The 13,917-nt window shown below is 43.3% G+C and overlaps 1 protein-coding gene across 1 annotated transcript in view; it reads right to left on the bottom strand.

Moving 5' to 3' along the window:
- RASEF (RAS and EF-hand domain containing) overlaps window positions 1-13,424 on the bottom strand; it is a 75,250-nt gene extending 61,826 nt beyond the window's left edge. Inside the window, exon 1 of the mRNA XM_032290847.1 lies at window positions 12,705-13,424. Within this exon, the coding sequence (XP_032146738.1) occupies window positions 12,705-13,135 (431 nt within the window). The 5' untranslated portion in view covers window positions 13,136-13,424. The remainder of the gene's footprint in view (window positions 1-12,704) is intronic.
- Window positions 13,425-13,917: the final 493 nt, after the last annotated feature.

Genomic DNA, 13,917 nt, shown 5'->3' with positions numbered 1-13,917 from the left:
TCATGCCTCTGCCTTGTCAGAGGTCCCTGTTTGAAGTTTGTTAGAGTATTAAACAATACAAGGAAGCACGTCATGTACAAAATACTTATGTATTTATGAATTAATGACCAAATTAAATATGAAATCTTATATATTTAAAAAAACAAAGTCAAACTGAATGACCATCTCCACAAATCCCTGGGGATATCATTCTACTACCTCCCAGGATAAAACTAGACTTCATAATGATGGCCCTGAGTTAGCAAGGAAAGCTTCAGTGATTTTGCAAATAATTTTTCTGACCAAAGCACTGCCCATGTCCATATGGTTACCAAAAGACTTGTGACAGATGATCACTGCAGTACTATGCATGATAGCTATGAAGTTGAAATTATGCAAACGGCCATTAATAGTAAACTGGATAAATAAACTGTGGTATTTTCATACTGTGGAACACTCTACAGCAATGAAAATAAATGTTTGAAACTACAAGCTCAGAAACATCATGGTGACTGAAAGAAGCCAAATGCATTGTATGGACTTATATATGTAGCATTAAAACAGAGGTAAAGGACAATGACTCCTCTGAAAAAGAGGGGTCTGCAGTGATTGAGGGGGGACCCTGGGCTTTTGCAATATAGGAAAATGTTCTGTTTCTTCACCTGCATTCTGATTTATCCAGTGTTTCGTCTGAAAATTCAGCAAGCTATATACTTATGCTGCTTTATTGCATCTGTTTTTGTCTTTGAAGAATACATTCACAAAATACATGAAATATTTGATAGAGTATAAATAACTGTATCCTCAAGGTAAATTCAGTCATGAACATCTCAAAATTCAGGTATCAAATAAGCAGAAGCACCCCAAGGCAAAATTTTGAGATCAGCAAAGTTTGTCTTTTCTACCTCAGTTCAGCATGTTTTTTCTGGGTCTTTTCTGCCTTTTTGAAAGCACCTGCCAAGCAGATGTGGCCACATACCACACTCTCACTTCTTGTTTTCTCAGCAGAGTATAATATACACACATACCATTCGGGAATTCTGTTAAAATGCAGATGCTTCCAGGAGTCTGCAGTGGGACCTAGGAGTTTGCATTTCTAGAAACGCCCTTGACTAGCAAAGAGAAGATGTGATTTAACACCAGTGCCTGCTGAGCTGCTGGGAACTGAATAATGAATCAAGCAGCTCTCTTGTGGCTGCTTTAGGACCTATGCCTGGTGGAACACTTCTGGCTTCCCTGTGCTCTCATATTATATCCCTGTTAGTAACTTCCAACTCACGGACAATAACTAGGAGTTGGGCATAGCAGATAAGAACCCATTCCTATGAAAAAACTTCTTACTGTTCCTCATTAAAATGTCAGCCTTTGGACTTCTTGGCACCATGCCTTCCTTTCATAGAGCACTTGCAGAAAGGAGGGAAGGAAGGTGTGAGAAGAAAGGAAAAGAAGAAGGGAAGCCAGCAAGCAGTGAATTTGCCCAGAAAGTCCAGCAAAGCAAAATGTTTGTGTGGCTTGCTGGATGGCTAAGGCTGCTCAAATCCAAGATGCATCTTCTCTGAGGTGCTCAGTTTGAAGTTATGAATATTCTGGTGAGAGTGGCATTGTAGGGTGAGGATGGAGGGGCAGGAACAAGGCTGAATAATAAGACCTCTTCTCCCAGAGGGGCATCTCAGAGCCATAAGCAGACGTAGGGCAAGCCTTTTCTTGGAAAAAAAAATTAATAACTTTAAAGTTGCCTTAGAAATTTGGTACTTTTGGGTTGTGGAGTGTTTAGGTATTTGGAAAGTGAAGGGATGTAATATATACATAGGAATTTTTCCAGATTCAAATAGTTTAAAATTTTACTGTTATTTACATTATAAACTACAAGCATTCAAAAATGCTCTCTGATCTTCACAAAACTGAGAATATTTGAAAAACTCCCTTAGTGGCTATCATGGTGAATTTTATTTACGTCAAATTGGCTAGGCCACAGTTGTCAAATACTTGCTCAAACTTGTGCGTATTTTGCTATGAAGGTATTCTATACATGAGATTAACATTTAAATCAGTAGACTTTGAGTAAAGCAGTTCACCCTCCATAATGTGGGTATGTGAGCCTCATTCACTCAGCAAAGACCTTAATAGAACAAAGACTGACCTCCCAGGAGGAAGAGGGGATTCTGCTAGCAGATGACTTTTTCACCTGGACTGCGACCTCAACCCCTCCCTAGGTCTCCAGCCTGCCATACTGCCCTGCAGTGTTTGGACTTACCAGCCTCCACAGTCACATGAGTCAATTCCCTAAAATCAATCTCTTTCTCTCTCTTTCTAAATAACATGTAAAAAGATATGTGTATATATATATGGTATATACATAACACATATTTTATATGTGTGTGTATATATACATGTATGCACACACACACATCTTATTGGTTCTGATTCTCTGGAGAACTCTAACAAAAACAAATGTCTTAAATCATTGCACTTTCATTGGAGCTAATTAGTATAAACCAATGTATCCGCTTCACAGTGAATGTATGCTAGGACTGATGAAAAGAGCTGAATAAAAATTTTGTTACTGATAAGAACCTTAATTTTAAACATCATTCAACAGAGTAGGTCATTCATCAAGGCTCCAAGTGCTCAGCTATCCCATCATATTTTAATTTTAGCCACGGTCATTAGGACTCTAACAACCTAATAGATTTCTGAATTATGTGGACTAATGGACTTTTATTGTCCTGAAGATAGCTCATTCGCTATAATCTCTTAGGAGAGAGATGATGCATCATCCTATTAGACCAATACAAAACCCTGAATCTGTATACACAGAATCAATCTGACATTCATTTCTTCTTTGTGCCTTGCTGGAGCTTCCCATGAGTTCTGTACTCAAGATTTTTTTTTGGACTTCCCTGCTACAATGCAGGTACATGCAGAGCAGACTGTAATTCTGTTTTATAGAAATAAGAATTATGAGGTGACTGTGTCATGCCAGGGGATGAATTGGTAAAGTCCACCATGCCTAAGCAGATGGGCATGCTATCCATCAGGAAATGCCACCTAAACCTCCCATAAGCCCTCACCCTTGTACCAGGTAGCTACAGGCAGCTAACAATAGGTGATACTTTTACCACTGCAATCGGATTTCACAATAAGTAACTCCTTTTGTACTTTTTTGCTTTCTATCTAGTTAATTAAAAGGTATACTTGATCAAAGATACTATTATGACAAAATGGCCATCTGAGCATGTGCCTTTTTTTTTTTTTTTTTTTGAGACAGAGTTTCAATCTTGTTGCCCAGGCTGTAGTGCAATGGTAAGATCTCGGCTCACCACAACTTCTGCATCCCGGGTTCAAGTGATTCTCCTGCCTCAGCCTCCTGAGTAGCTGGGATTACAGGTATGTGCCACCATGCCCAACTAATTTTGCATTTTTAGTAGAGATGAGGTTTATCCACGTTGGTCAGGTTGGGCTCAAACTCATGACCTCAGGTGATCTGCCTGCCCTGGCCTCTCAAAGTTCTGGGATTACAGGTGTGAACAACTGTGTCCAGCTGTGCTATACTTTTATAGTTAACTGTAAATGATCACACAGGTTACCAAAGCTGAATATTCCCATAAGACATCCCAAAACTAAATTTAAAAAACTGAAATTGTGTAATCCCAGCACTTTGGGAGGCTGCAGCAGCTGGATCACGAGGTCAGGAGTTTGAGAGCCTGGCCAAGATGGTGAAACGCCATCTCTACAAAAAATACAAAAATTAGCTGGCGCATGGTGGCAGGTACCTATAATCCCAGCTACTCGGGAGGCTGAAGAAGAAGAATCGTTTGAACCCAGGAGGCGGAGGTCACAGTAAGCTGAGATCATGCCACTGCACTCTAACCTGGGCAACAAAGCAAGACTCCGTCTCAAAAAAATAAATTGAAATTGAAGATAGTGGCTGTTCTTGGTGTGCATGTGGTGGGAAGGAGCTCTCAGAATATACCATTATCTCGAATGTTTTTGCCTGGTCAATTAAAAATGGATGACAAGGCCAGATACATATGAGAACATTTAAGGAAAAAAGCTTGACTGAATCTGTATGAGACTACTCCAAAACAAAACAAAAAAAGAAAAAATGAAAAAACCAAAAGAGGAAAAGAAACACAGACACACGGCTTTTGTGGCTATTCAAATTTCTTAGCCCTAAAGTATAATTTTTGCTTAGTGGACAAAGAATTCCAACAATGAAAGAAAACAATGCTACAATACCAGAAAATATTACCTCTCATAACTAAATTCCCTTATTTTTTATCACAAATCATTCTATTCCAATTGACTTTTTGCACATCTTAAAATCTGTGACAGCTAAGTACTTCCAGCTTCAGATGAAGAGAAAGAAAAATATCAGAGTAATAGGTGTTCTGGACATCCCAATGCATTCATAGCTCAGCCCTCCTCCCCTAGGACATACCCATTAGGGCAGCATAACCTGGAAGTAGAAAAATATTATACAACAACATCTGTTGAGCGTGAGCAAGATAACTCTGCAAAGTACAATAACATCTAAGAGCATGAAAGTAAACATAAAAGGGTTAAAAGGGTATCCCACAAAGTTGGACGGGAAATGAGTAGCACCATTAAAGTTCTAAGTTAGGATGTCATGGAATAACATGCTGGAATCAACAGGGATCTTCGAAATGAGATCAGACCTAACAACCTAACACTTGAATTAACCAGGGCACATTCACAGGTAGGAAACAGGTTGCACACTGGAAATTCTGTCTCTTCTACCCATGTGCTCTGAACTTCAGAGTGATGCAAAATTGGAAATTTGCACTTAAAATTCAGCATAGCTGTCAACAATGGACCTGCATTCTGCATGACAGCTGCTGTCCAGAGCTGAGAAGTGGCTTGTCCCCCAAGTGATATGAAGCAGAGGCTCTTACTGGCCATAAACTCCCTATCAATAGGTTAACCTAACTGGCTGTGGAGGCCTCCACGTTTATGTACCCTTCTCCATTACAACAATCACAGCTCATAGTGTAGTAAGAGCAGAAGGAGCTTGGAGGTCATTTGACAGGGACCTGTAGTCCTATTGATGCAGGACTATGAAAGAAAGTTTTGGCACACTTTGGCCTTGCAAGGGAAGGCATGAAAGCGTCACTTTTCTGTGGTAGAGAGGAGGAAACTCCCCAAGTGTAGCTGGTCTGTTTGATTTCTGACCATCAGTGAAAGCTGGACATGGGCCATCTACCTCGTGATTCTTGCCACTTTATATCCTCATTGATGTCGTCATCTTCTGAATAGAGAGAAACCAGCCAAGCAACTTTGGCTTTTGGCAGGAGGCTATTTCTAAGTACTCAGGGCCTCGTGCAGTCCTGGGCACACAGAGGATACAAAAAAACATGTTTGTTAAAGAATGAATGAGTAAATAAATGAATGAATGGATGAAAAAAATAGGAAAAAGGGTGAGAAGAGTTTCCTCTGTGGGAAGACAACACAGATGTTCCTTGTTTAGGATTGGGAAATTTGAGGTTTACTTTTTCTATAGTGTTATGCCCTCAATTTAAATGACAGAGGAGATAAACACACATTGAGAAATGAAACACTCATGTTTTCAATCCTATATAGTTCTTGAGGATTTCAAGTATCATTAGAATAATATTTCTCATACTTGATTAACACATAGACCTTATTAAAGACTCTTGTGAGGTTGGGTGTGGTGGCTCACTCCTGTAATGCCAGCACTTTGGGAAGCCGAGGCGGGCAGATCACCTGAGCCCAGGAGTTCAAGACCAGGCTAGCCAACGTGGTGAAACCCCATCTCTACTAAAAATACAAAAATTAGCTAAGCGTGGTGGTGCACGCCTATGATCACAGCTACTCCTGAGGCTGAGGCAGGAGAATCGCTTGTATCCGGGAGGCAAAGGTTGCAGTGAGCTGAAATTGTGCCACTGCACTCCAGCATGGGCAACAGGGCAAAACTCTGTCTCCAGAAAAAAAGACTCCTGTGAATTCCAGAATTGACTTAAACATTGCTTACAACACATTACACTTAACTATGAACAAACATAAATCAGATATAAACTCATACCAACAGCATAAGTACATTTCTAGAACCTATACACGTTTACAAAATCAATGACATCAAAATTAGCAATAGTCAGTTGATCTGACAGAAGATGCAGTTTTCCAAGCTAAATCTCCACAGTCAATGTCAGTGTGGGACTGGCAGCTCATATGTGGCTATCTTAAGCACACTTCTATGATCAAAATCCTATTCTCCCAACACTTTTCTATTGAGACCACAGAAAACCCCACACCCTGTCGTCAGTCACCTTTGGTTTATGTGAACAAATGGCTCACACACAGAGCCCACCTTTCTGCCTTCCTTGTCAGCCCATGACAATGCACACAGTGCTGTGGGACACCTCACAAACACAAAGGCAAGTTTTGAAATTGTGTAGCCAAATCTGTAATGCAAGAATCATCCAAATCTGTAATGCGGGTGATCTGGAATGAGCTCACATCAATTTATTTCACATTACTGCCAAAATGTAAATAAGAATGTTTGGTCTTCTAAAACTCTCAAAGATACACGTAAAGAGCCCAAAGGGTCTATGGCTCCCAATTTGAGAAACATTCTATGTGAAACATCCAGTCTAGAACGTGTGGCATTTTGGTGCATTTTGGTGCACGAGGAAGAATTTTCTCATTCATTATTCCGCATTCCAGGTCCTTCAGGTGTCAGAAACTCCTAAGTATTTAAGAAGGTGAGAAACAAGGTCAGGGTCAGGTGTGTATAGTGCCTAGTGAGATGTCAAGGCAATGTCAATATTGGGTGAACTAGAGAAAGGACCAAAGAAACATTTGCACTCCTGGAGCTGTGTATCTTGTTTTTATAAGACAGACAGACTAAAGCCTTAAGGGTTAAAATTCACTCTTCTTTTCTTATAATTACTCTGACAAAAGCAATTATCTTTTGGAAGACCCTCAATATTTACAAGTTGAAACAATGAACTTGTTTGACAAAATAATTCTAAAGAAATCCTATGTGTCACAGATAAATTCCACCATTAGAACCTTCCTCTGGGAGACAGTGTTTACTTTCCATTTTACAACCTCATATGAGACTAATACCATCAGGTGAGGCAGCACTGAACACGCAGAATAAATAATCTCTTCTCATTTCTCCCTTCTGAGTACACACTGCATTCAAGTGCTACCTAAATTGTAATACATTATACATGAAGCAAGAAAGTAAGCTGTATATACCCTCTTAGGAGAGAAAAAGGATTCAAAACACACTTGGAATCACTGTGGCACACTAATCTTTCCCCCATATGATACAGCTACTTTCTTTTTACAAGTGAAAAAAGATTGGATAACTTGGGCAGAAAATAAGAAACAGATAAAGATTTTTAAGTGCTTCAAGAGAGGGGCAGTACAACTGGATTTAACAGTAATTTTGGAAAAGAGTAAATCACAAGTTCAGGTTCAAGGAAAAGCTAGAGAAGGGTCTGTAGTTCTGGGAGCATAGTCTGCCTGATAACACTAAGTTTTAAGGACTATAAGGACAGAATAAATCATCTTTCCTCAAATTCTGAGAACAAAGCTCTGAGCAAGCAGTGAATTCTGAGAGTCGCAGCAGGCCACTGCCCAGATGGCTAAAACGGAGAGCCTTCTAAGAACCAGAAGGTCAGAATACCTTTCCAAAACCTGAAAGCCAAAAAGAAATTACTACGTTGAGATTAAATTCAAATATCAGAACCAGAAGTGGCCACCCCCCTCCAGCAAATAGAGCCCATAAAACCTAAGGTATGCACAGATTTACACAGGCCCAGGGGGAAGGATCGAAGGTTCATTTCCTTTAAGATCTGGAGCAAGGCAAGGATGCCCGCTCTTACCAGTCCTACTCAATATAGTACTGAAAGTCCTAGCCAGAGCAATCAGGAAAAAGAATGAAATAAATGCATCCAAACTGGAAAAGAGGAAGTCAAATTACCTCTGTTGGCTAAGAATATAATCTAATAACTAGAAAACCCTAAAGACTCCTATAAAAGACTCCTAAGCTTTGACAAACTATTTCAGTTAATTCTCAGGATACAAAAATCAATGTACAAAAATCATCAGCATTTCTATACACTAATAATGAGCTGTAGTTATTAAGAGACAGGTTTCTCCCACTCAGCAGAGTAATGATACACATTAACTGCAAAGGAGGACACATTAAAGAGAAAAAGCAAAAAGCTACAGAATAGCAACAGTTAGAAAACAAGGAGATAGAGATACAGACCCAGACAGAGACACAAATGTTAGGATCCCGGTTCAGAATCCAGAAAAGGTAAATAAACCTCCAGAAAACCTACGGCGAGGACACTGATCGATCCCACAGTAGGTACTCAAGGTAAATACCCCATACAATCAAAAGAGCCCTTGGACCTCATCTAGGACTTAGGTGCAGCCCATCACCATGTTGTAAGGCTAGAAGACATCTTCTCTTCTTGGATGAGAACCACACAGGACTGGCCATGAATATGAAAAATATATATATATATATATTCGTCTTTAAATACCACACACACATTCCAAAGCACCAAGATGCTCACATGTGGAAGATACTCAAGAGCTGAGATCAAAGAGAGAAGAGCTGATTTGCCACTCTCATCTCAAGTGGCTCCGGGCCCTAGGCTCACTGAGTGGAAAGAGGGGAAACTGAGGCAAGATGGACTCCACCAGTCTCTCTCCCGTTCCCCTCCATCTGATCACTGTGTTTTACTCCCTCTCGTGGTGTCCTGCTCTGCCACTCTTCTCTCTGGCCTTCTCTCTTGCTCTCTGGCTCACTCCTGATGTGTTTATGTCTTTGTCTGCCTGTCTCTCCTCTCCCTTTTCTAACTTGTCAATCACTGAATCATGTAAATTAAGGGAGCTGTGAAGCAACTACACTATTACAAAACAAGGCAATCATTGAAGGAAAACTAGAACCCAAGAAGGGGGAAGGGAAAAGCAGCCTTCACCAGTACTGAAACTACGCCTTTCCCTACTGGCAGATACTTGTTTTTTAAAATTTCCCAGTTAAACAGGACTGCTGTCCAATGGGTTAGCCTTTCCTCTTGAGTTTAATAAGGTAAGCCAATTTGCCAATCTGTATACAACTCACATGTAGAAAGTTTTGGTTCCTCTCAGTTAAATTTGTTTTTATACTACCAAATAAAAGAATTCCCTTCAACACTGCACATGTAGAAACATCACAAACCATGTGAAGCAACTAATGGCACTGATTTTGACATCTCAATAAATCCAGGCCTAGCCCTGCCTGGCAGGTCACCCATCACGGATACCTGTCACACAGCAGGCACCTGACCTGCGGCTGTCCCGGTTTTGGCCACTTTGGGGATACCTGTGTCCACTCACAGACCCACGATGGTTCCAGTGCCAGCTGTACCCTCACGTTCCTGTTTGTGAGAATGTGGGGTTATAAGTTAATTTATCGGCATCAATCAATTCACAGATAACACTCAAAACTGCTACACATGGAGCTGAGAAAACACTGAAAAGCTTCAGCTCTGACTAGAGGTCAGAGAAGAGCCCCTCATCCCTCCTCTCAGCCCTCTATCAAATGCTCAGTGTACACACACACACACACACACACACACACACACACACACACCCGTATTTCCTTCTCTTGGCAGTCTCTGAACACCAAGATGGCCTCACAACAGTAACCAGAAAAAAAGAAAACAGTGACAGAATCTGCAAAAGAAGTGGAGAAAATGCTCACAGCACAAACCAACTACAGTACACTCTCTCTCAAAATGCAGATATGTGAAACAAGAATCAAAGAATACTGATTGATTCCATTCATTTGGCAAACATTTACTGAGTGTCTCCTGGGTATGAAACTCCCTTTCACCAAGACAATAACCCTGGCATCAGAAACTAAGGAGGCTCCATTATAAGTTTGCTCTCTGTCTGCCCCTCCACCCTCAACACCCACACGTTTTCTTCCTACTTCTATGAGTTTTCTGGCGCTGGTAGCACCTGCCCTCCCAAATTCTCTTATGTAACCACATCACATTGTCCTGCTGCTTCCACCTGTTGGCTGATCTTATTGAACTGACCAGGAAGTGGTCAAGCCCCATCTTGACCATGCAGACCCTTCACACCTGCCAGATTCAGCTTCCCAGGTCACAAAACTCCTTGGACACTCCTTTCCCAGCCTTTAAAAGAAAAAGGCCCTCAATTTTCTAACAGAAAATAAACTCAAGAATGACACACATCCCAAAGGCCACTTTCATCCATCATGAAGATGCAATATTATCTTCCCTCTAACATCAAAATTACTGATGACTGGGGAGTGTGAGCCAAAATTGCTTAATATTTTGATTGAAAGATCCTTGAAATGAAAGTCCTGTCAACAGTACCATGCTTTGCCTTTATAGGAACCAAACGTTTTCCTATTTAATATCCATTCTTCTCAAACTAGATGTGAACATTCCCCAGGATGGGCCCAGGGCAGGCTGTCAACAGGGATAAGATGGAGTGTCAGGTGGGAAACAATGCCACAAGTTGGAATAGCACACAATCCTAGAAAGACAATTCTCCCTTCAGAAGAAACTCTATTTTATATTAAAACAAGTTCCCAAATATTGTGTACTAAGATGAACAACCTAATGATTTTTTTAAAGAAACGCTCAAGGCTTCAAAGAAAATTCTTGCTTGCAGCCATCTGTTGGGTTATGTCCACAATACAGAGAGTTTCCTACAAATAACCCTCTTGACTTTAAATGTTCTTCGATGAAATCATTGGAAAACTCTTTTACCCACACCATGAACATCTTGAGGGCATAAACTACATATCATCCTTCTCTTTGTCCTCAGCAACCTAGTATCTGGCATATAACAGGCAACTGGTAATGTTAGCGGAATAAGTTTGGCTGGAATAATGCCAACAGTATTATCAATAACAAAAGATGTTTTTAAATCACATTTGGATGGAAGGAAGGAAAGGTGAACAGCTGTATGAGGAAGTGAAGTAGAATTAATCCGATTTACCAAAACAGCTGATGGCTGCCATGGCAACAATCTGATGCAGCAACTCAGTTTAGATCTCTTCCACTTGAACATGAGAGAAGACAAATATTGTACTTGTTAGTATCACATCAAGAGGTGAGGCTTAGGACACAAGTCTACCACGTGACATCGGTGCCCATTAGAGGTAATAATCTCTGAAGAGTTTGGAAAGGCAACGTGGTAATAACAATGCCTCAATAACACCAAGTCCTGGTTTGTACACTGATCCAGGTCATTTCAATCATTTAAGGTTGTGTGTGAAACATATGTTGCTGAGATTAGAGAACTGCAAAGAACAGATCCACGTGTATGCATACATAACATCCAATATGATGTGGACTCACCCTGCCTCATTCCTAAAATTCTTACTTTAACCAGCTGTACCCAGACTAAGTTACAGATGAAAGGCGACTAAAAGCAAGAGTATACGCTGTAGGACTGTTTAAATTTTGCTGCTTCCCTAGTGGGAAGGTAACTCATTTGTAAATAATAGAAAAGGTCGTTACACACCCACTTTGTCTACACAGTGAGTCACTCCCCATGCCCAGTATTCCCCTTACTTTCCATGCTGGCGGGAGAATTTGGGAGGAGGAGGAAGTGAGGACTTCCAGCCCTGCCAGTCTAAGCTGAGAAGCAATGAACAAGCACACTGACTACCTTCCAGGGATACGTCCTTTTCGGACTTCCCTCTCAGATGTACAAACTGCTAACCAAAATGATGCCTTTCAGAGCGTCTTAATAACGACAGCTAGCACTCAATAAAATTTCAGCTAAAACCCAAACATAAAGCAGAAAAACACGTACAGCACTGAAATGTGTGTATCGCCGGGGAATTAAGTGAAAAATAGAAGCTGGAGATGCGCAGACACCAAGGGATGGACAAATGCAAATGAAGCTCAAAAAAGAAAATCTGAGCCTCTCTCTCTCCAGGCCCTGAAATCCCACCTGTAGGCATCCCCTTACCTCCTGGTAAATAAGTCAGTGACTTGATATATTTCTGTCAGAGCATTAAGAGCAGAGAGTATATTGTGTCATTTTATCATTTTATTCCGTCCCATAAAAAGCGAGTTTTTCAGTTCGCAAGATGTGGGGTCAACGTTCACATTTTGAACTGGGCAAGTCCCTTAACGTCTAATTTCTAGGTCTAAGTTCAGAAATAAGCAAGCCTACCTTCTAGGGATGCTCTGAAAATTAAAGGTGTGAACTCTGTAAAACGCCTAGCAGGTGCATCAGTGAATATCTGTGTCCAACAATATAAATGCCCAACAAAGCTTCCTCTTCTATAGTCTTAAAAAAACAACAAATCAGAAAAGTATTACAGAGGACGCCAAACTGGCAAACAGCCCAGGCCCCAACCCTGGGACCCGAGCCGAAGGCCTGGGTAGAAGGTGACATAACCAGGACGCAGTGAAATGCGGGCCGCCAGCGGCTACAGATTTCGGGAAGGCTCCTGTAATTAACTGGAGCCTGGTTAATTACAGGCTCAGGATTCAGCACTTAAAACTTTCGCCCCAAACACTGACTCTCTGATTACCTTTTCTTAACTTTAGGAGATCTTGGAAAAGTCAAAGCGAGCACCTCACAGAGTAGACTGCATTGGGTCTACACACAGAGGCAAGTAAGTGCGAGAAAGAAAGCAGGAAGCGCCAGGAGCACCTCCCGCCCCTAGCCCACACTCCCACCTGGGGATGAACTTGGCTTCCTCCCCGAGTCGCGCCTGGAAATCCTGCCAAGCCCGGCCGGGACTCTCCGGGCCCCACGAGGTGGCCAGCGCCGCCGCCGCGCCCTCGTCGCCCTCGTCCTCCTCGCTGTCCGGTGTCTCCGGCCCCGCCTCGGCCACGTCAGGCGCGGGATCCCGCGGACCCCAGCCCCGGCGCCGCCCCCCGCGGAGGGCCCCGCGGAAGCCGCGCGCGAACTCCTGGAAGGTGATGGCGCCGTCGCGGTCGGCGTCCAGCCGCTGGAATACGGCCTCGGCGTCGGCCGGCCGCACCCGCAGCTCCGCGCACAGCGCCCCGAACTCCTCGCGCTCCAGGCGTCCCGAGCGGTTCGCGTCGCAGGCGGCGAAGACGGAGCGCAGCCGGGCCAGCTCCTCTCGGTCCCCGTCCGCCTCCATCCCGCCTGGCGGGGGCGGCCGAGAGGGCTCCGGAGCGCCACGGGGCGCACGGCCTTCGCGGGAAGTGCGGGGCCACCTGCTGCCGCCTGGAGGCCCGGCGAGTTTGGCTCGTCCGGCTGGTTTGGCCACTTGAGGGAACGTCCGGGCGGGGCCGGAACGTCGGGGTGGCCGGACGGCTCCTTCGGTGCCGGTTCGTGCAGGACCCGGGATCCGTGAGGTGCGCTCGGGTTCCGGGCACCTCAAAGCAGCGCCTCCCGCGACTGAGCGCCCGCGCGCCGCGGTAGCCCTCACTACTCTCCCGGCGGGTGCGGCTCCGCCCAGCCAGGGAGGAGGAGCGCGCGACTCCGATTCTCTGGTCCCCACGCCCCGGAGCCCGCCGCTGCTTTCCACGCAAGAAGGGGAGACCGGGCCGCAACGGGGCGCGGCAGGAGCGTCGCCCTTCGGCGTAAGCGCCGCTCGGGTGGAGCCCAGCGCTCCGCTTCCTCACACCGGGTGCCGGCGTGCGCCTGAGAAGGTAACCGGACGGAGGGAGGTAAAGTAGGTAGGGTTAGGATTCCGAATGGGTTAAGTGCATTTTATTCTCTTATTCCCGAAAACTAGTAAACTTCTTTATATACAAGTTTCTTACAAACCAAAGTACAAGATTTACCGGAAGACCCCATTCTCAATTTTACTAGCTTTTGTTAACGCATTTTTGTGCGTCTAACGTTAAGGTCCCACTGCTTAATTAAACACAGATCTTCCAGATCTCCAAATCCACGTTTTTTTCTCAATCCTCGTCT

The sequence above is a fragment of the Sapajus apella genome, unplaced genomic scaffold (genome assembly GCF_009761245.1).
Source record: "Sapajus apella isolate SASKATOON/1434 unplaced genomic scaffold, GSC_monkey_1.0 scaffold24, whole genome shotgun sequence".
Taxonomy (NCBI): domain Eukaryota; kingdom Metazoa; phylum Chordata; class Mammalia; order Primates; family Cebidae; genus Sapajus; species Sapajus apella.
This window is presented reverse-complemented; position numbering and strand designations above follow the sequence as displayed.